The 22,475-nt window shown below is 32.3% G+C and overlaps 1 protein-coding gene across 2 annotated transcripts in view; it reads left to right on the top strand.

Annotated features, from left to right (window-relative positions):
* LOC127725662 (IQ motif and ankyrin repeat domain-containing protein 1-like) overlaps positions 1-22,162 on the top strand; it is a 29,264-nt gene extending 7,102 nt beyond the window's left edge. Inside the window, exons 5-15 of one of the 2 annotated variants that reach the window (XR_007993095.1) lie at positions 645-769; positions 7,881-7,943; positions 8,653-8,792; positions 9,798-9,852; positions 10,195-10,287; positions 11,385-11,499; positions 11,951-12,053; positions 12,949-13,083; positions 15,183-15,311; positions 17,001-19,955; positions 21,571-22,162. Coding sequence is in view for 1 of the 2 variants with exons in the window: in XM_052232809.1 (XP_052088769.1) it covers positions 645-769; positions 7,881-7,943; positions 8,653-8,792; positions 9,798-9,852; positions 10,195-10,287; positions 11,385-11,499; positions 11,951-12,053; positions 12,949-13,083; positions 15,183-15,311; positions 17,001-17,172 (1,130 nt within the window). In the remaining variant the exon portion in view is untranslated. Of the gene's footprint in view, positions 1-644; positions 770-7,880; positions 7,944-8,652; positions 8,793-9,797; positions 9,853-10,194; positions 10,288-11,384; positions 11,500-11,950; positions 12,054-12,948; positions 13,084-15,182; positions 15,312-17,000 lie in introns of both variants that reach the window. The other variant, XM_052232809.1, reaches the window with a different exon arrangement.
* The last annotated feature ends 313 nt before the right edge of the window (positions 22,163-22,475 follow it).

The following is a 22,475-nucleotide window of genomic DNA, read 5'->3' as shown; positions in this document are numbered from 1 at the left end:
ATCTCCATTTTAGCAGTCCCAAAATTTGTTAATTTTTAAAAATTGATAAAATCTTATCTATTTTTTTTAAAGCTTACCTATATTTATTGTTTTATAGTATTTTTGAAAATAATCTTTTGTAATATAGAAAATTATGAAAATTTGTGTTACCACATAATAGGTTACATAGTAAGTAAGAGTTTACGTACAAATGTACATAAGATGTTATCAGTTTCTAATGAAAAATTATTTTCAAGATAATTATGGAATATTTTTTTGTTATCTACTTTATCAAAAAAGCTTCCTTTAACTGTCTAACTTCTGAAAAAGTCAAAATTATCTCATTCTTAGTTGAGAATATTAATTGTTGTTACTGCATGATTAAAAAAGAATAAGATAAATTCAGCAATATAGAACACATAAAAAATTATATAGAGATCCCCTGTAACAGCGGTAAACCCTTAACACACAAAACTAATCAATTTTTTTATCATAAGCTAAATTTACATATGAAATTATTATTAGATTATAAACCTTTTCTTGGGCAGGCTGGTATTTTAAGATATGATGCACTAACATAAATATTTACTCAAACCATGATCAAAATTTTTGCAGAGAGATTGAATAATCAATGAATTATATTGAAATCAATGACTTTGTTTTAGATGGTGGTAATGCAGACACTATTAAATTACTACTTGATAGGGGAGCTAACCCAAACACACAGGGACAGTTCAAAAGAACTCCATTATACAGATCAGCATTTGCAGGTCATTTAGAAGCTTGCCAGGTAACTATTTTCCTATATGATATGAGAAACAATCAGTTACAAAGGTTGTGGGCCAACTTGTGGCATATAATAAAATTTATTTTCATTTGTTGCATAGCTTTTTTTTTGTCATTTACATGTAATATATAGCCTTATCACTTATTTTTATTTTATTTTATTTTAGTCTTGGTAATGGGATAAACAGCTTTATATGTCCGCAATATGAATTGAATTAAATTAGATTTCCTTTGTTTAATTGTAATCAAATGAAATATTAGCTTCCAAATAATTTGGGTCACCACTTGAACTGTCTTAAACAGAAGAAACAGAAATATTTTCTTAGTGAATATCATATACTAATCATGCTATAATAGTGCAGTTTTTGCACCATTTTTCTTAACAACATAAGCTATGTTTAAGCAAGTTACCATGTATGTACAAAATAGAATATTTTTTGAATGCCACAGATAAAGACTTGCTTACTTAAAGACGATTTTTAACGGTAAAATATTACTCGGTGATACATACTTATACATTATCAATTGACTTTGTAATTCTTTTCACAATGCTATGTCTGTAGTCCTAACAAGTCATTAACCTACTATTGCTTATAAAGCATGACCACAAGTGATTAACCTACTATTGCTTATAAAGCATGACCACAAGTGATTAACCTACTATTGCTTATAAAGCATGACCACAAGTGATTAACCTACTATTGCTTATAAAGCATGACCACAAGTTATTAACCTACTATTGCTTATAAAGCATGACCACAAGTGATCAACCTACTATTGCTTATAAAGCATGACCACAAGTTATTAACCTACTATTGTTTATAATGCATGACCACAAGTGATTAACCTACTATTGCTTATAAAGCATGACCACAAGTGATTAACCTACTATTGCTTATAAAGCATGACCACAAGTGATTAACCTACTATTGCTTATAAAGCATGACCACAAGTGATTAACCTACTATTGCTTATAAAGCATGACCACAAGTTATTAACCTACTATTGCTTATAAAGCATGACCACAAGTGATTAACCTACTATTGCTTATAAAGCATGACCACAAGTTATTAACCTACTATTGTTTATAATGCATGACCACAAGTGATTAACCTACTATTGCTTATAAAGCATGACCACAAGTGATTAATCTACTATTGCTTATAAAGCATGACCACAAGTTATTAACCTACTATTGCTTATAAAGCATGACCACAAGTGATCAACCTACTATTGCTTATAAAGCATGACCACAAGTGATTAACCTACTATTGTTTATAATGCATGACCACAAGTGATTAACCTACTATTGCTTATAAAGCATGACCACAAGTGATTAATCTACTATTGCTTATAAAGTATGACCACAAGTGATTTACCCTCTATTGCTTATAAAGCATGACCACAAGTGATTAACCTACTATTGCTAATAAAGCATGACCACAAGTGATTTAACCTACTATTGATTATAAAGCATGATCACAAGTGATTAACCTACTATTGCTTATAAAGCATATCCATCCGGAATTTGCCCATCAATGGTCACAAAAAAATTCTAAAATATAGTTATTTCCCCTTTGCCGCCAAGCGATAACTATAAAGTCTACATACTAATACCAGAACATGCATTTAATTTCTTGTAGATATTTATTTTGTTTAAATCAGTTCAATTGAGATTTTGGATTATTTACTTTAAAATTAGCATTTTGATATCACATAAAAAATAATGCCTCTGAGTAGATAGTTTATTAAAACTATTTTGTGGGAACAGCAAAAGATACAATAATTGTTTATGAAATTAAACAAAAAGCAGTAATAAGACATTACTAAGTTGTAAAACTTGTGACTTATCCATCTGCCAAATATGTTTAACCCTATGTTTCATGCATATGCACAAAGAAACATTTAAAGCAATAAATCAATTAAGCAAGTTCTGTTAAGTGGTATAAATGTCCTCGAGATAAAAATTATCAATATCTTTATGAAACTTGAAGAAAAAAAATTGACATTTATATATAGTAAGAACACATATTCTCCTTGTTCATTTTCTTAATATAAATTAAAAAAAAAAATAATATAAATTTATTATGAATAAAGAGGGATTTTATGTGTACATCAAGAGACAAAAATATAGATTTATCATATGGTCTTCCACAGCATATAGGTGTTTATGCAATATGTCAAGCCCTTAATCACCAAAATCTAGGAAGGTTGTGAATATCTATTAATTGAACAGAAGAAAAAAAGACCTGCCATCAATTCTCAAAATGGCAAAAACATTAAGGTATAACAAAAGACAACCTATGTTGAGGTCCTAACTTGGAACAAGCACATGAACATGTGGCAGGGTTAAACAAAATCTCAACTCTCTCCTTTTTGTCGAGCCTGCGACTTTTGTCGCAGAAAGCTCGACATAGGGATAGTGATCCGGCGGCGGCGGCGGCGGCGGCGTTAGCTAACTTCTTAAAAGCTTTATATTTTAGAAGGTGGAAGACCTGGATGCTTCATACTTTGTATATAGATGTCTCATGTTACGAAGTTTCCGTCAGTCACATGTCCAATGTCCTTGACCTCATTTTCATGGTTCAGTGACTACTTGAAATAAAAGTTCAGATTTTTTGGAATGTTAAATTCTCTCTTATTATAAGTAATAGGATAACTATATTTGGTATGTGCGTACCTTGCAAGGTCCTCATGCCCGTCAGACAGTTTTCACTTGACCTCGACCTCATTTCATGGATCAGTGAACAAGGTTAAGTTTTCGTGGTCAAGTCCATATCTGAGATACTATAAGCAATAGGTCTACTATATTTGGTGTATGTAATGATATATAGTAAGGTGTACATGTCCAACTGGCAGGTGCCATCTGACCTTGACCTCATTTTCATGGTTCAGTGGTCATAGTTTAGTTTTTGTGTTTTGGTCTGTTTTTCTAATACTGTATGCAATAGGTCAACTGTATTTGGTGTATGGAAATATTTTACGATGTTCATGTCAGTCTGGCAAGTTTTATTTGACCTTGACCTCATTTTCACGGTTCATTGCTCAATGTTAAGTTTTTGTGTTTTGGTCTGTTTTTCTAATACTGTATGCAGTAGGTCAACTTTATTTGGTGTATGGAAATATCTTACGATGTACATGTCAGTCTGGCATATTTTATATGAACTTGACCTCATTTTCAAGGTTCATTGCTAAATGTTAAGTTTTTGTGTTTTGGTCTGTTTTCCTTATACTGTATGCAGTAGGTCAACTATATTTGGTGTATGGAAATATTTAATGATGTACATGTCAGTCTGGCAGGTTTTATTTGACCTTGACCTCATTTTCATGGTTCATTGCTTATGTTAAGTTTTTGTGTTTTGGACTGTTTTTCTTACACTTTAATGCAATAGGTCAACTATATTTGGTGTATGGAATGATTGTAAGGTGTATATGTCTGTCTGGTAGTTATCATCTGACCTTCACCTCATTTTCATGGTTGATTGGTCAATATTCAGTTTTCCTGGTTAAATTTTTTTCTTAGATACCTTAAGCAATAGGTCAACTATATTTGGAATGATTTTAATGTGTACATGTCTGTCTGGCAGGGTTCAAATGACCTTGACTTCATTTTCATGGTTCATTGGTCAATATAGAATTTCCATGGTTTGGTCTGTTTCTTTTATACTATAAGCAATAGGTCATCTATATTCTGTGAATGGAGGGATTGTATTAAAGGTGTACATGTATTTACGGCTTGGTTTATCTGACCTTGACCTCATTTTCTTGGATCATAAATGTTAATGTGATACTTGTAGTAAAAATTTATATGTAGGACTATCAACATAAAATCAATGGTCAGTATAGTAGGCGAGACATTTCAGCGTGTGCACTCTTGTTAATCTCCCTTAGTGAAATAACAAAGGTTTTATTATTCAATGTAAAATAGAAATTAGTACAGGAAAAATACTGAACTCTATAATAACAGTATAATGTATAACAAAATTACAAGTACACACAAAACAGCAATACCATATCTGCTGATATTATAGGGGAAATAATTTACATTGTATATAAGGTTACAAAAGCGAAATTATTGGTAATGCATTTTCCATAGGGTACCATGCAGTAGTCTTTCATATTATACATGTAGTTCTTGAAGACTACACAAACTAAAAAAAAATGGGTAGCAGTTCCTGTTACTAGAAATGTCAGCTTGGTATAACAGCCAAGAAAATATATATGGTCATCATCGCAGAGTTAAAAGTTGACTTAAAATGGAGTTGAAAAACAAATATTTTTTTTTTCACTTAATGAAAAAGTCAATTTTTTAATGTCTCCTATGTGCAAAAATTAAGTTGATTTTCTGGATTTTTTAAACCTAAATGGATTAACTTTTGATTAAAAGTAATTCCAGTACAGTATTTTCCAAGGAGGTGTACAAGATTCTATTCTGAGTACCATCTTGGAGTAAAACATTTTTTGGTAAAATGTAAACAAACAATTACTCATAATCAGCAGAATACAACTTTGATTGTGTCCCTTTAAATAAATGTTTTCAACTTTTTTATCTAACAAATGAATTTCAGCGTTCTTTTCTGATAATAGTTTAATAACCATGGAAACAATGTTTAGGACAATGACTTATAAAATGTCATTATGATGAAGTTGATAGTTGATGGAACATATAATGATTCTGCTGATTATATACAAATTACAATGTAAATTGTTTCCCTTTAAAGTTGCATAAGCATCAATTTAGACAAAAACATAAAAACTGATTTTATTCCTTCAAACATATATAAAAAGTTATTTGTAGATGTTCATTTTTTTAAATTTCACAACACAGAAACTTAATCATAAGAATGATTTTTGTTGAGCCTGCGACTTCTGTTGCAGAAAGCTCCACATAAGGATAGTAATCCAGCAGTGGCGGCCACAGTGGCGTTAACAAACTTCTTAAAAGCTAGATATTTCAGAAGGTAGAAGACCTGGATCCTTCATACTTTGTATATAGATGCCTTATGTTATGAAGTTTCCGTCTGTCATATGTCCATTGTCCTTGACCTCATTTTCATGGTTCAGTGACTACTTGAAAAAAAAGTTAAGATTTTTAGTAATCTTAATTTCTCCCTTATTATGAGTAACAGGATGACTATATTTGGTATGTGCGTACCTTGCAAGGTCCTCATGCCCGTCAGACAGTTTTCACTTGACCTCAACCTCATTTCATGGATCAGTGAACAAGGTTGAGATTTCATGGTCAAGTTCATATCTCAGATACTGTAAGCAATATGTCTACTATATTTGGTGTTTGCAAATATTTTACAGTGTACATGTCAGTCCGTCATGTTTTATTTGACCTTGACCTCATTTTTATGGTTCATTGCTCAATGTTAAGTTTTTTGTGTTTTGGTCTGTTTTTCTAATACTATTAAGCAATAGGTCAACCATATTTGGTGTATGGAATGATTGTAAGGTGTACATGTCCAACTGGCGGGTGTCATCTGACCTTGACCTCTTTTTCATGGTTCAGTGGTTAAAGTTAAGATTTTGTGTTTTGGTCTGTTTTACTTATACTGTATGCAATAGGTCAACTATATTTGGTGCATGAAAATATTTTACAATGTACATGTCAGTCCGTCATGTTTTATTTAACCTTGACCTCATTTTTACGGTTCATTGCTCAATGTTAAGTTTTTTGTGTTTTGGTCTGTTTTTCTAATACTATAAGCAATAGGTCAACTATATTTGGTGTATGGATTGATTGTCAGGTGTATATGTCTGTCTGGCAATTATCATCTGACATGACCTAATTTTCTTGGTCAGTCTTAAGTTTTTCTGGTTAAGTTTGTTTCTTAGATACTATATGCAATAGGTCAACTATATTAAAACCATGTAATGATTGTAAGGTGTACATGTCTGTCTGGCAGGATTCATCTGACCTTGGCCTCATTTTCATGTTAAGTTTTCCTGGTTAAGTTTGTTTCTTAGATGTGCAATATATAGGTCAACTATATTTAAAGCATATTTGGTGTATGGAATAATTGTAAGGTGTACATGTATTTCCAGTTTGGTTTATCTGACCTTGACCTCATTTTCTTGGATCATGTTAAGTTTATGTGATAGTTGTAGTAAAGCTTTATATTTAGGACTATCAACATAATATTAATGGTTATTAAAGATGGCTAGACATTTCAGCATGTGCACTCTTGTTATTACTTTGCACTTTGCTTCATATTAACAACCTTTCAATTAAGCAATGAGCTAAAATCCTTCCCCAGTTGATCAGGTTGGAGAGCTTAATTCCAACTGCAATCAGGTGAAACTTTTTAGCAATTGGTATTTGAATATGCACAGTAAAAAACAGATTTGTTTAGACAATATGACCATATTGAAAACCACCAGTTGTACTTCAGAGTATATTTCATACAGCAATATCATAACAGTACAAGAAGACATGATGTTGTCCTATGCCTACGTAATAATAGAATTGTACAGTATATTCCTGGCACAAATAAAAAATTTAGATTAGATTTTCTAGAATTCTTCCTTAGTTTAACAGAAATTAAATGCAAATTATTTCAACATGAAAATCAACATCTTAATTTTGGAATCCAGCATTAAATATTAATCATTTACAAAAAGGGAGGGAAGATAGAATTTGACATTGGTTTTATGTGCTACAACTTCAGCCGACGACAATAAAATGCTCTTTCCATGAAATCATGCTCCTCTGATTCCGGAATTCACAATTAATGACAAAATGCTAAAATTTTATTTAAATTGTTGTTTCTGATGAAAATGTGGGTATTAAATCGATATGCTTGTTGCCACAGAACAAATTTTTACAAAGGACCTTGTGGGATAGCAATTACCTGAGTACATTATTTCCCTGAAAAAGCTAGTCTACTTGAAACAAAAGAAGGCTTAGATCATCTGAATTCTGTCGTGTTTCAGAATCATAATTTCTTTATTTTCAACCAAGGCCATCTGTCTTGAAACTAGTTGAAAGATCACAATATCTTTGAAAGATAAAAAAGACAAGTTCTGATGTTTAAGAAATGATGTGCATGTACAATAACAGACTAATTCATGTGGTCAGTTTAATCTATATTTATTATCCATAATTTTAGATGCTACTACAGAATGGCGCTGACCCCAGAATATATGCAAGTGATGGACAAAATCCTGAACAGGTATGTCAGAAGCATCCATATCAAAATCAAAATCTTGATTACATACAAATCTTATGTAATATGTCTACATGCTTATAGTAAACGGCATGTCCATAAGAAATTTCTGTATTGAAAAGCTTTGATTTGTATTTAATACAAATAATATGCTCTTATATATGCAAATGAATAGATTTTAAAAATGATCACACAGGGAAAAAAAGATAAAAAATATGATTGTGAGAATGTGGTAAACGAAGATTTATATCTGTATATATGAAATTTGATAATTATGGAGTTTGTAGATATCTCCATCATTGAAATGATGAGAATCAACTTTGTAAATACTTTAGGCCCTTGCTGGTTGGTGTACTGAGTTTATTTAGTTTAGGCCCTTGCTGGTTGGTGTACTGAGTTTATTTATTTTAGGCCCTTGCTGGTTGGTGTACTGAGTTTATTTATTTTAGGCCCTTGCTGGTTGGTGTACTGAGTTTATTTATTTTAGGCTCTTGATGGTTGGTGTACTGAGTTTATTTATTTTAGGCCCTTGCTGGTTGGTGTACTGAATTTATTTATTTAGGCCCTTGCTGGTTGGTGTACTGAGTTTATTTATTTTAGGCCCTTGCTGGTTGGTGTACTGAGTATTTATTTTAGGCCCTTGCTGGTTGGTGTACTGAGTATTTATTTTAGGCCCTTGCTGGTTGTTGTACTGAGTATTTATTTGAACTTTCAGGTAGCCTCATTAGCAGCTGTTATTCAGTTATTAAAAGAATGGGACATCAGTCAAACAGAAGTATTGTTGGAGAAACTTGAGACTGAAAAGGAGAAAAGATTGGAGGAGGTTAAACAGAGGAGGGCTGCAGAGGAATCCATGTTAGTATTTTTTACTAGTTTTACCCTGGTCTTGTTTGATTTATCAGTGCATGAAATTTTCATCACATTTTTCTACAAATCCGATCTTCCTGAAGTTTGACATCAAGCTTCATGTGAGAACTATGAATCAGAGCTTCAGAACTTCCTGAAATTTGACATCAAGCTTCATGTGAGAACTATGAATCAGATCTGCCTGAAATTTGACATCAAGCTTCATGTGAGAACTATGAATCAGAGCTTCCTGAAATTTGATATCAAGCTTCATGTGAGAACTATGAATCAGATCTTCCTGAAATTTGACATCAAGGTTCATGTGAGAACTATGAATCAGAGCTTCCTGAAATTTGATATCAAGCTTCATGTGAGAACTATGAATCAGAGCTTCCTGAAATTTGATTTCAAGCTTCATGTGAGAACTATGAATCAGATCTTCCTGAAATTTGACATCAAGATTCATGTGAGAACTATGAATCAAAGCTTCCTGAAATTTGGTACCAAGCTTTATGTAAGCATTCTATACTGGTTGATGCTTTTTCACACTCATAGCTCATCAACTTCCTGTTTAAGGAATACTTATAGCTGTGTCTTGCATTAGTGAGCAATAGCTCACATTGCAACTTGTCTTTTAACTCATCAATTGGTGACAAAAATTGCTAGAAAATTATAGATGGTGGTAATTCCTCCTGTTTTATTTTGGTATTTTATTATGGTATGAAAATTTCTATAATTATGCATTTTGTTTCATTTCTATAATGTTAATATATGTGAACAGATTGGCATTATTTTAACGGTTTTAAAAACTACAATTTCCAGTTATTGTTGAGAGTGTTTGAGTTAAGAGTTTTATCCATAATAATGATGAATGTTAAATGAATCAATAGTAGCAACAGCTTATCATAAGGTATTTGAAATTCTGATATTTATAATCAAAAGAGAGAAAAAAAATATACAAGTAAATGAGAATGATTTTTAACAACAATCATGATTCAATATCAATATTTTTAGCTTAGAGAAACAAGTGGAGATAACCCAGCAGGAATATGATGTTATGCAGAAACAGGTTGATATTAACTTAATTATATACCTTGAACTTAGTTTTGCAAACAATTTTTTTCCAAGTACATCTTCTAGCTAACTGAAATTCAGGCAGAAATACAGTAATGTAAGACAACTGGAATCATTTCAATCTGACATGAAAATATATCATTTTAAAAATAAATCAATTTAGAAGCCGTGTGATGATGTTCATTTATCTATTTTTTGCCTGATTTCTCTCTAGTAATTAAGTTTGTGTTTGTTAGCTTTTGTCATAAAAAAAAATAATTACTAGTAAGTTTCTTTTCTATACAAGATAATTGAGTCAAATCTATGTTGTGAACTTAAATTTAATTTTGTATTTCAGCTGAATCATGCTTACTGTGAATTAGAGAAAAGAATTTCAGAACATGATAATGCTGTTGCAGAAGGATTTAATAGGCCTGAAATATTGGTGCAGGTAGGCTTTTTCTTTTAAATTATGAAATAGCAGAAGGAGGTAGACAATCTGAGGAAAGGTAATGGACAATTAAGAAACATGTTTCACTCTTATTTGGAAGGTTGCTATAAACAACATCCTAGCCATGGATCTTTTACAACCAAATTTGATATTAACTTTTATTCTAAACAAACCTTTAAATCTTATCATCAAATTTCTTAAAATGCTGATCTGTTCTGAAAGTATTGTATTACCAATATCACGATTGAATGTTAAACTTTCAATATAGTATGTGTTATCACTTTTATGATATCTGGCACATACATATCATTTACAACCATAATCATTTAAATGTTTAATGATATGAATGATTGATGTTCTTGCAAAGCACTTAAATTGTAAATCATTGACATGCATAATAATATAAATGATTAATTTTCTGGCAAAGGGTGAGTTGTTTAAAAAAAATATATGGAGTTAAAATACCCAAATTTCTTTGGTGAAACTCTCTGTAAATTTAAAGTACAGTCATTTGACTGAAGATGGTTCACCAAAGTAATTGAATTCAATACTTAACAAGTGTTAAATTAACTGTAATAATAAAATTCAATTTGAACTGTTTAGATGCAAGACAATTAGTTAATACTTGTTTGAGTTTGTGTGTAACATGTTTGTTTTGTGTTTATATTTTATACTATCAATGATAATAACATTATTTTAATGCCCCACCTATGATAGTAGAAGGGGCATTATGTCTTCTGGTCTGTGCGTTAGTCCGTCAGTTGGTCCGTCCGTTCGTCCGTCCGTCCGTCTGTCTGTCTGTTCCACTTCAGGTTAAAGTTTTTGGTCAAGGTAGTTTTTGATGAAGTTGAAGTCCAATCAACTTGAAACTTAGTACACATGTTCCCTATTAATTGATCTTTCTAATTTTAATGACAAATTAGAGTTTTTATCCCAATTTCACGGTCCACTGAACATAGAAAATGATAATGCGAGTGGGGCATCCATGTACTATGGACACATTCTTGTTAAATTATATTTTGGTTCATCCAAAGCAACATATGCTTTAAATATAATGTTCTGTATCTGTAATTTCTAATTAACTGTTAATTAACTAGGCCATACAAGATGCTGAAACTGAAGTAGAAATATTAAAGATGAACACCGAAAAGTCCAGAGATAAATTATCCCAAGCCAAGCTGAAACTGAGGGAGCAACAGAAAGGTGGAGATGGTGAGAACTTATTGACAAAGATTAGATCCAGGGGGAGGGGGTTGAAACCCCCTTTTAAAAATGGCTAGATCCGCCCCTGCTGGGTAGATTCTTACTATAACTATATAGTATATAATATGCTAAAGAAACCCCCCTTCTTTCCCTATAAGAAAAAAAAATGTGCAGGATTGTTTATATATATTCAATGTTGTTAGTAATAAAAAGACTCAACTCATGATTGCAGGTTCAAGAGGATTTCTATTCAAAAACATATAACCTCAATAGAGATTATGCTAGCTTAGCAGAATATCAAGTTTTAATAACTGTTCTCTCTATTTAAGCATGTTAAGAGTAAGCATGAGTTTGCATTTCATATTGCTTTGTCAATTTTGTTTAGTTACATGATTTTTATCCATACAATCTCTTGTTATTGATTTTAATTTGCTGATTTATTTTCTTGTCATATTTTTAGATGGTGAGGACCCAGATGATCTTCCTGGCCTCAAAGTATTGGTTAAAGAATTAGATGATGTTTTATTTAGAGATGTGGGAAATAAAATCAAAGACTCTGGAAAGTAAGTCTAATTAATAAAGGAGCTTTTAATATTTGGCCCGATTAATGTTCAATTTTTCAAGATAAAAAATGTTTTAAGTTGCTGAAAAGACATGTGTGAAAGTTACATAGAACTATTTTTGTCAAAGTTTTATTTGTAAGCGTTGATTTTTAAATCCCAATTAGGTAAAAAATAGAGATTTTTGCAAAATTTGACCAAATAGTCTGGATTTCAACCATCTTAAAGCTTAGGAAACATAGAGCGTAGGCATTGACAAACTAAATATTCAAGTCAGATATGTAAAATTTTATAACAAACATTATTTTAAAAGATGTTATTTGATGACGAAAAACACTCTACTTTTCCTGTCCAAAAATTAGATAGAAATTCATCCGTTTTCATTGAATTTTGGTGGAAAATCATCTTAAGGCCTAGGAAACATAGAGTGCAGGCATCGACAAACTAAATATTCAAGTCAGATATGTAAAATTTCATAAACATTATTTTAAAAGATGTTATTTGATGACGAATACACTCTACGTTTCCTGTCCAAAAATTAGATAGAAATTCATCCGTTTTCATTGAATCTTGGTGGAAAATCAGAGTGCTATTTGTGACACCATGAATAAAACGCAAGCTAAGTACCGGTATGTAAATTTTTAACACAGGGATACACATATTAGAAACATGTAACCTGGTAAAGAATTTCATGGAATGACAGCTAAAATAATGCCATGATTCCCCACCATTCATACCTTACAATTCTAAGGGATAATGTTGTTTCCTCTTTTTGACAGTTATTATAATATACGTAGCATTAAAACCACATACATTTTTTATTTAAGTGCTCTTTCTTGCTAAAAGTTAGCTATATTTCAAGAGATTAATAGAAATTTATTTAAAAACATTTTTCCAGATGGCCTTTAATAATTGATCGAACAGGCCAGGCAGCAACTTTTCTCAGATATCGTGACACAAACTGTGTGAATGCACTTAGCCCTAAACAGATGGAAGATGACAAGGTGCGGCTGTCACTTCTTGGTGCTGTAAGGTAAATATTAACCTTGATTATCTCGTGATAAATGACTTTAAAAAAAAGTTTTCTTTTTGATGATTTGAATAATTTTTCCAAATCAAATCAGACCTTAAGTTAGTTTTGTAACTAAAATCAGTCATCTTAAAACAATAGCAAATATCCAAAAATCTTTCTACAATTCTTTTAAATCCAAGGGCTGTAATTTTAAAAATAGAATGACAAGAAGGAAAACAAAATTGATCTATAGATGAATATTTTGAAAGTACATTAAAAATTTGCTAAGTATCTGCAGGCATAACAAAAAATATGCACAAGTGTTATATTTGGGAAGGACAAAATGATGGAGTAAAGGACAGTATTATATCAGTGCACCTTAGCCACTTAGTTGTGATGGGATTTTTCAATTAAGAAATAATTCTTTCTTGTCATGCTCTCTGCTCATTTTAACATAAGTACCCATTATATTTGTCTATATTTTTATACCAAGCGTAAGCGAGGTGTAAAATGATGACCAATGTAATGCTCTGCTCAATTTAACATAAGTACCCATTATATTTGTCTATATTTTTATACCAAGCGTAAGCGAGGTGTAAAATGATGACCAATGTAATGCTCTGCTCAATTTAACATTAGTACCCTTTATATTTGTCTATATTTTTATACCGAGTGTAAGCGAGGTGTAAAATAATGACCAATGTAATACCTATCCTGAGGTGGATTTAGGGGGGTATGGGGCCCGTTCCCCCCTTATGGAGTTTCATATATGATAAATACATTGACTTTTTATACGCCCGTCAAATTTTTGACAAGACGTATTATGGTATACAAATGTCCGGCGTCCGTCCGTCTGTCTGTCCGTCTGTCTGTCCGTCTGTCTGTCCGGTGTAAACATGTCACACCGTAACTTGAGAATGACTTATCCAAATTTCATGAAACTTAACATAGTTGTATCTTATGATGGTCAAACGATCTGTATACTTTTTGGTGAAAATAAGATTAAAACTTTTTGAGTTACGGGACTTAGTAACTAAAACAGGTGTGTGTTTTTTTTCACATGTCGCGCCGTATCTCAAAAACAATTTATGATTATTGCTTAAAACTTTACACACTTCTTAGTTATATTAATCTTAAGATCTGTATACTTTTTGGTGATGATTCAAAATTTTATTTTTGAGTTATTGAGTATTTTGTAAAAAAAGGGGGAGGGGTTTTTCACATGTCGCGCCGTATCTCAAAAACGATTTATGATTATTGCTTAAAATTTTACACACTTCTTAGTTATATTAATCTAAAGATTTGTATACTTTTTGGTTTTGATTCAAAATTTTATTTTTGAGATATTGATTTTTTTTTTTTTAAAGGGGGGGTTTTCACATGTCGCGCCGTATCTCATAAACGATTTATGATTATTGCTTAAAATTTTACACACTTCTTAGTTATATTAATCTTAAGATCTGTATACTTTTTGGTTTTGATTCAAAATTTTATTTTAGAGATATTGAGTTTTTTGTAAAAAAAAAAGGGGGTTTTCGCATGTCACGCCGTATGTCAGAAACTATTTATGCTTATTGCATAAAAATTCATACACAAGACGACGGGCGTATCATGCGCTCATGGCGCAGCTGTTTATTACAAGTATCAATCCAAATGTTGGCTTGTCAGGGGCCTTCCTTTTTCAAAATCCTGGATCCACATCTGCTATCCATGTTGAATTAGCAAAGATCTAGGCATGATAGAATTATTTTGATTCTAATAGGAAATTTAGAAATTTTTAACTTAAAAATTAACATATAAGACATGTTCAAAAGACAGTCATTTTAATTTGATGAAGCCACAACGTTAAAAAAAAAAATCAGTTCACAATTAAAAAAAGAAAAGACACATGTAAACTAACTTTTACAATGATTTTATTTAATTTCCTAGCGAGCAACACCAACAAAATTGTCCTCTTTGAACTCTGGTTGATCATAATACAACTGCCATTGCATTTTTAATTGTTAAGCACATGTTATCAATTTTCTATTGTTATCGGAACATGGCTTAGTTTACAAAGCGAAAGAAGAACGTCATATTAGAATATCAGATAAAATAAACATGTTTGTGTATCTTGTTAGATTTGGCAAGCCATTTATTTTGGATATGATGGAAGTTGATATGTTTGACACAGTTAGTGACAGATTTGACAACATTTTGAAAGGATTGATGGGACTGATCATGGACAAAAGTATAATGCAGGAAGAGAAGTATGTATAAACCTATACAAAAATCTACTGTTAATTTACACATTTACAAAAAGTAATGCACCAGTTTATTTGGAACTTTGATTTTTTAACAATAAACCCTGGCAACAGGTCATTTATGTATTGCCTTTTAGTTTTAGTTGGTTTTTAATTATGCAATGTACACCTAGTCTTGATTCATTATTATTGATGTTGTAAGTATGGGTAAACCATTAATTGAGATGTTTCAAGGAAGAACAAATTTTCCTAAGGCTGGTAAGCTGACTTTAGCAAAATCAGGAAATGAATTATTCACAAAAACTTGATTATTCCTGGTGCTCAGGAAAAAATAATGAATGGACAATATTTATGTTTTTAACGATTTACTTTAAAAAAAGATGACGAAGAATTTATTAATTCTAAGCCAACAGACTTTTTTCCTATAACCAGCTTTTTACTTCCGAGTATATAATTTTTGGACAAATAACCTACTCTGTGGTTGAACATTCTGGTACTGTCAAGTAAGAGCAGGTTAAAGAAGTAAAATCAGGCTAACAATCGGTGCAATTATGGGAAACAATAAACGGCTTTATGTTTTCTATTCACGACGAAATCATAGGAAAACAGTTAATTGTTCCCAAAATTGCACTTATAAACTTCATTTTACTTGTTTTGTTGCTGTTACTTGACCGAGTACAGAATGTTCTACCACAGAGTAGGTAACCTGTCGAAAAATTATATACTCTGGAGTAAATGTGATGCTGAAAATTAGAAAAGAAGTGAAATAAAGTAAAATTTCTTTCAACAGTTTTATTAAAGCAAAAAAACATGACTTATTATCTTATATAGCCACAAAACATAGCATGTAAAATCATTTATTAGGTTGAGAGACTTCCCTGCTGAGAGAATTTTTTAAAATAAATATGCTAAAATGATATGCATTTCGAAAAGCAAGCCCAGTTTTAGGAATGTAAGTTTAGAGATTCTGTGAAGTAGATTTAAGGAACCACATCAGTTGTTGCATTGTATCTTATACTGCTTTTCTTCTATTATGAATGGCAGATCTTTAGAAGTATCTGATGAATTCATTCATAACTTGTCTAGTATTGGGACTGTTTGGTCTTTAAGTTGACCCTAAATATATTTTCTTGTTTTGTTGTGTTATTTGATTGGTTTTTGAATGACAGTTACCCTACCCTTCATCGATTTGTTCATCTTTATAAAAGTGTCTTTATACTAATTGATAGAGAATAACATGTGTAAATACATATAATTTCATTTTTTTTAATATAAATTGATTCTGGATAAAATGGCTGGAATGATAGATTCTTTAATCCCTGAATAATGTCCAGAACAATTACATATTTAAAGAGAATGTTGGGAAAAAATTGAAAAAAGGAAATGTTTGGAAACATTGAAAAAAGGAAATGTTCGGAAAACATTGAAAAACAATGAAAAAAGGAATGTTCGGGAAAAAATTGAAAAAAGGAAATGTTAGAAAAACACAGAAAAAGGAAATGTTAGAAAAAATAGTGAGAAAGCAACTGAACTGTACAATAAAGCCAAAAAGTTATATCTTTAAATTAGATTCATGGATCATTATTTGTACATTTGTCATTGACAATTGACTTTCACAGCTTTTTGTTGTAGATAATATGTACACTTATTTTTTAAACCAATTTTATTACAATATTTTTTGTTTTTGTTTCATAGCTATCTTAAAATAGTGAAGGAATCAGATGGACCAGACTATCAGAAGAATAAGTTCAATGACTACAGGACATCGAGTTTCAAATTCTTTATAATAACAAAAAATCCTTACCCACCAGATAATTTAATGGACAATACATATCCTATTAGAATCTATGTACCAACAGCTAGGTAGTGAACTATCATAGGATAATTTTAATCTTTTGTACCTCAATTTTGTTGTGAAAGTCTTATCTATTTGTTCTAAAAAATACTTGCAGATGTTTTAAGTTAAAGAACAAAATGTCATTATAAAATGATCATAATGACAATTCCAAACCATAAGAAGAAAGAGGAAAATATTGAGAAACACTGTAAATTCAGAAATTATTGCGAGGATTTTATTAATGCAAATAATGCGTCTGGGTGAGAATCACAATAATAAGAACTTACTATGATATCTGATACCTATATGTATAATGCAGATTTTCCTGAAATCACAATAATTAATCTCACATTTTTGTCAAGTTGAACAAATTTGCAATAATAAATGCACTCAATAATTTCTGAATTTAGAGTATATGAAATAGAAATGGAAAGAAAAAAAGTTCCACCTGATGACACTAAAAAGATTAAGTGATGACATTATTTACATTTATTAGCTGTAGTATAAGGGTGATCCAGATGTAGTTTACTAGCGTTCTAGTCTTCCAAGCATTTATACAATCACATTTCATTTTTGATCATATTTGACCAGCTGTCATTACAGTGTAACAGTAAATACAATCTGTTTACCAGATGCAAAATGAAGGGTTATTGTGAAAATTCTTTGTTTCATTGTGGGTTTTTATCCACTAATTGTCATTTCTATTTAGTTCATGGTCTATGCAATATTACTTTTAAACAAAAATTACAAAATCAATGTGTAATGCATATATACAAATCAGCCATTAAACCAAAGCTTGAATACCATGTATTCTATCCTCATTTAGTTTGTATCAAATCATTAACGCTAACTGTCTGACAAAGATGTGTCTGACCACTTGTTAGAAAATGATTTAAAGATAAATGGGAATAATTTAATTGCAGCTGTTTTACTGCTAACGTTGCCTAGTTTGGGGGCCCCCTCTTTTTCAAAATCCCAGATCTGCATCTAGTTTTGACTTCGATTTTGTGTTTCACTTAACATGGAAATGAGATAGTTTAAGGGAAGCATGATGTCCTAATAGGAAATATTCTGGTTTTTGTCGAGCCTGCGACTTTTGTCGCAGAAAGCTCGACATAGGGATAGCGATCCGGCGGCGGCGGCGTTAGCTAACTTCTTAAAAGCTATATATTTTAGAAGGTGGAAGGTCTGGATGCTTCATACTTTGTATATGGATGCCTCATGTTACGAAGTTTCCGTCAGTCACATGTCCAATGTCCTTGACCTCATTTTCATGGTTCAGTGACTACTTGAAAAAAAAGTTAAGATTTTTTGTAATGTTAGATTCTCTCTTATTATAAGTAATAAGATAACTATATTTGGTATGTGCGTACCTTGCAAGGTCCTCATGCCCGTCAGACAGTTTTCACTTGACCTCGACCTCATTTCATGGATCAGTGAACAAGGTTAAGTTTTGGTGGTCAAGTCCATATCTCAGATACTATAAGCAATAGGTCTAGTATATTCGGTGTATGGAAGGACTGTAAGGTGTACATGTCCAACTGGCAGGTGTCATCTGACCTTGACCTCATTTTCATGGTTCAGTGGTTATAGTTAAGTTTTTGTGTTTTGGTCTGTATTTCTTATACTGTATGCCATAGGTCTACTATATTTGGTGTATGGAATGATTGTAAGGTGTACATGTCTAGCGGGCAGGTGTCATCTGACCTTGACCTCATTTTCATGGTTCAGTGGTCAAAGTTAAGTTTTTGAGTTTTGGTCTTTTTTTCTAATACTATGTGCAATAGTTCAACTATATTTGGTATGTGCGTACCTTGCAAGGTCCTCATGCCCGTCAGACAGTTTTCACTTGACCTCGACCTCATTTCATGGATCAATGAACAAGGTTAAGTTTTGGTGGTCAAGTCCATATCTCAGATACTATAAGCAATAGGTCTAGTATATTCGGTGTATGGAAGGACTGTAAGGTGTACATGTCCAACTGGCAGGTGTCATCTGACCTTGGCCTCATTTTCATGGTTCAGTGGTTATAGTTAAGTTTTTGTGTTTTGGTCTGTATTTCTTATACTGTATGCCATAGGTCTACTATATTTGGTGTATGGAATGATTGTAAGGTGTACATGTCTAGCGGGCAGGTGTCATCTGACCTTGACCTCATTTTCATGGTTCAGTGGTCAAAGTTAAGTTTTTGAGTTTTGGTCTTTTTTTCTAATACTATGTGCAATAGTTCAACTATATTTGGTATGTGCGTACCTTGCGAGGTCCTCATGCCCGTCAGACAGTTTTCACTTGACCTCGACCTCATTTCATGGATCAATGAACAAGGTTAAGTTTTGGTGGTCAAGTCCATATCTCAGATACTATAAGCAATAGGTCTAGTATATTCGGTGTATGGAAGGACTGTAAGGTGTACATGTCCAACTGGCAGGTGTCATCTGACCTTGGCCTCATTTTCATGGTTCAGTGGTTATAGTTAAGTTTTTGTGTTTTGGTCTGTATTTCTTATACTGTATGCCATAGGTCTACTATATTTGGTGTATGGAATGATTGTAAGGTGTACATGTCTAGCGGGCAGGTGTCATCTGACCTTGACCTCATTTTCATGGTTCAGTGGTCAAAGTTAAGTTTTTGAGTTTTGGTCTTTTTTTCTAATACTATGTGCAATAGTTCAACTATATTTGGTATGTGCGTACCTTGCAAGGTCCTCATGCCCGTCAGACAGTTTTCACTTGACCTCGACCTCATTTCATGGATCAATGAACAAGGTTAAGTTTTGGTGGTCAAGTCCATATCTCAGATACTATAAGCAATAGGTCTAGTATATTCAGTGTATGGAAGGACTGTAAGGTGTACATGTCCAACTGGCAGGTGTCATCTGACCTTGACCTCATTTTCATGGTTCAGTGGTTATAGTTAAGTTTTTGTGTTTTGGTCTGTTTTTTCTTATACTGTATGCCATAGGTCTACTATATTTGGTGTATGGAATGGTTGTAAGGTGTACATGTCTAGCGGGCAGGTGTCATCTGACCTTGACCTTATTTTCATGGTTCTGTGGTCAAAGTTAAGTTTTTGAGTCTTGGTCTTTTTTTCTAATACTATGTGCAATAGTTCAACTATATTTGGTATGTGCGTACCTTGCAAGGTCCTCATGCCCGTCAGACAGTTTTCACTTGACCTCGACCTCATTTCATGGATCAATGAACAAGGTTAAGTTTTGGTGGTCAAGTCCATATCTCAGATACTATAAGCAATAGGTCTAGTATATTCGGTGTATGGAAGGACTGTAAGGTGTACATGTCCAACTGGCAGGTGTCATCTGACCTTGGCCTCATTTTCATGGTTCAGTGGTTATAGTTAAGTTTTTGTGTTTTGGTCTGTATTTCTTATACTGTATGCCATAGGTCTACTATATTTGGTGTATGGAATGATTGTAAGGTGTACATGTCTAGCGGGCAGGTGTCATCTGACCTTGACCTCATTTTCATGGTTCAGTGGTCAAAGTTAAGTTTTTGAGTTTTGGTCTTTTTTTCTAATACTATGTGCAATAGTTCAACTATATTTGGTATGTGCGTACCTTGCAAGGTCCTCATGCCCGTCAGACAGTTTTCACTTGACCTCGACCTCATTTCATGGATCAATGAACAAGGTTAAGTTTTGGTGGTCAAGTCCATATCTCAGATACTATAAGCAATAGGTCTAGTATATTCGGTGTATGGAAGGACTGTAAGGTGTACATGTCCAACTGGCAGGTGTCATCTGACCTTGACCTCATTTTCATGGTTCAGTGGTTATAGTTAAGTTTTTGTGTTTTGGTCTGTTTTTCTTATACTGTATGCCATAGGTCTACTATATTTGGTGTATGGAATGATTGTAAGGTGTACATGTCTAGCGGGCAGGTGTCATCTGACCTTGACCTTATTTTCATGGTTCAGTGGTCAAAGTTAAGTTTTTGAGTTTTGGTCTTTTTTTCTAATACTATGTGCAATAGTTCAACTATATTTGGTATGTGCGTACCTTGCAAGGTCCTCATGCCCGTCAGACAGTTTTCACTTGACCTCGACCTCATTTCATGGATCAATGAACAAGGTTAAGTTTTGGTGGTCAAGTCCATATCTCAGATACTATAAGCAATAGGTCTAGTATATTCGGTGTATGGAAGGACTGTAAGGTGTACATGTCCAACTGGCAGGTGTCATCTGACCTTGGCCTCATTTTCATGGTTCAGTGGTTATAGTTAAGTTTTTGTGTTTTGGTCTGTTTTTCTTATACTATATGCCATAGTTCAACTATATTTGGTGTATGAAAATATTTTATGATCTATTTGGCAGTCACGCAGGTTTTATTTGACCTTGACCTCATTTTCAAGGTTCATTGCTCAGTGTTAAGTTTTTGTGTTTTGGTCTGTTTTTCTTAAACTATAAGCAATAGGTCAACTCTATTTGTTGTATGGAAGAATTGTTAGCTGTACATGCCTGCCTAGCATGGTTCATCTGACCTTGATCTCATTTTCATGGTTCATTGGTCAATGTTTAGTTTACTTGGTTAATGTTAAGTTTATGTGACAGTTGTAATAAAGCTTTATATTTAGGACTATCAACATAATATCAATGATTAGTAAAGAAGGCGAGACATTTCAGCGTGTGCACTCTTGTTGAAGTTTAGTTCTGTTCAATAACATCTTATCTATCAATACATACAGGTCTTCTATCAATATTTCATTCCATTGTTCAACTATGATGTGTCCTTAGATTTAACAACAACTGATCGATCGTAATATAAGGAAAAATTTTTATTAAAAAATGTGGAACAGCATTATTATTTACATCTTTTGCCAAAGATTTGAAAATTATTAGTGATTTTTTTTCCTACTGTGATAAGAATACTGTGATACTGTTTATTTATGTATATAGAATGTGTGATTAATTATCCTGAGAGAATGAAATCTTACTATCTTTAATGAGAATTGTTTCATGTTATAATCTAAAAATATTATATTTTTTATTAAAGTCATGTAAACAAACTCGCTGTTTTGTATTTACATCAATGGTTTGAATTTATACTTAGGAGCTATTAGAGATTGTGTGATTAAAATAAATGGTTGATGCCTTACATTTCCAGCTCGACAGACCTCATTTCTTCATTTATTCCATAAGATGATAAATGATTGTATTTTTATTTCTTATTAGCTCACCTGGTCCAAAGAGCCAGTGTTAGCTTTTGTCATCACTTGGCGTCTGCCATTTATCATCACTTGGCGTCTGCCATTTGTCATCACTTGGCATCTGCCATTTGTCATCACTTGGCGTCTGCCATTTGTCATCACTTGGCATCTG

This window comes from Mytilus californianus, unplaced genomic scaffold, assembly GCF_021869535.1.
Source record: "Mytilus californianus isolate M0D057914Y unplaced genomic scaffold, xbMytCali1.0.p SCAF_1, whole genome shotgun sequence".
Taxonomy (NCBI): Eukaryota; Metazoa; Mollusca; class Bivalvia; order Mytilida; family Mytilidae; genus Mytilus; species Mytilus californianus.
Note: the sequence above shows the minus strand (reverse complement) of the source record. Positions and strands in the feature narration are given on the sequence as shown.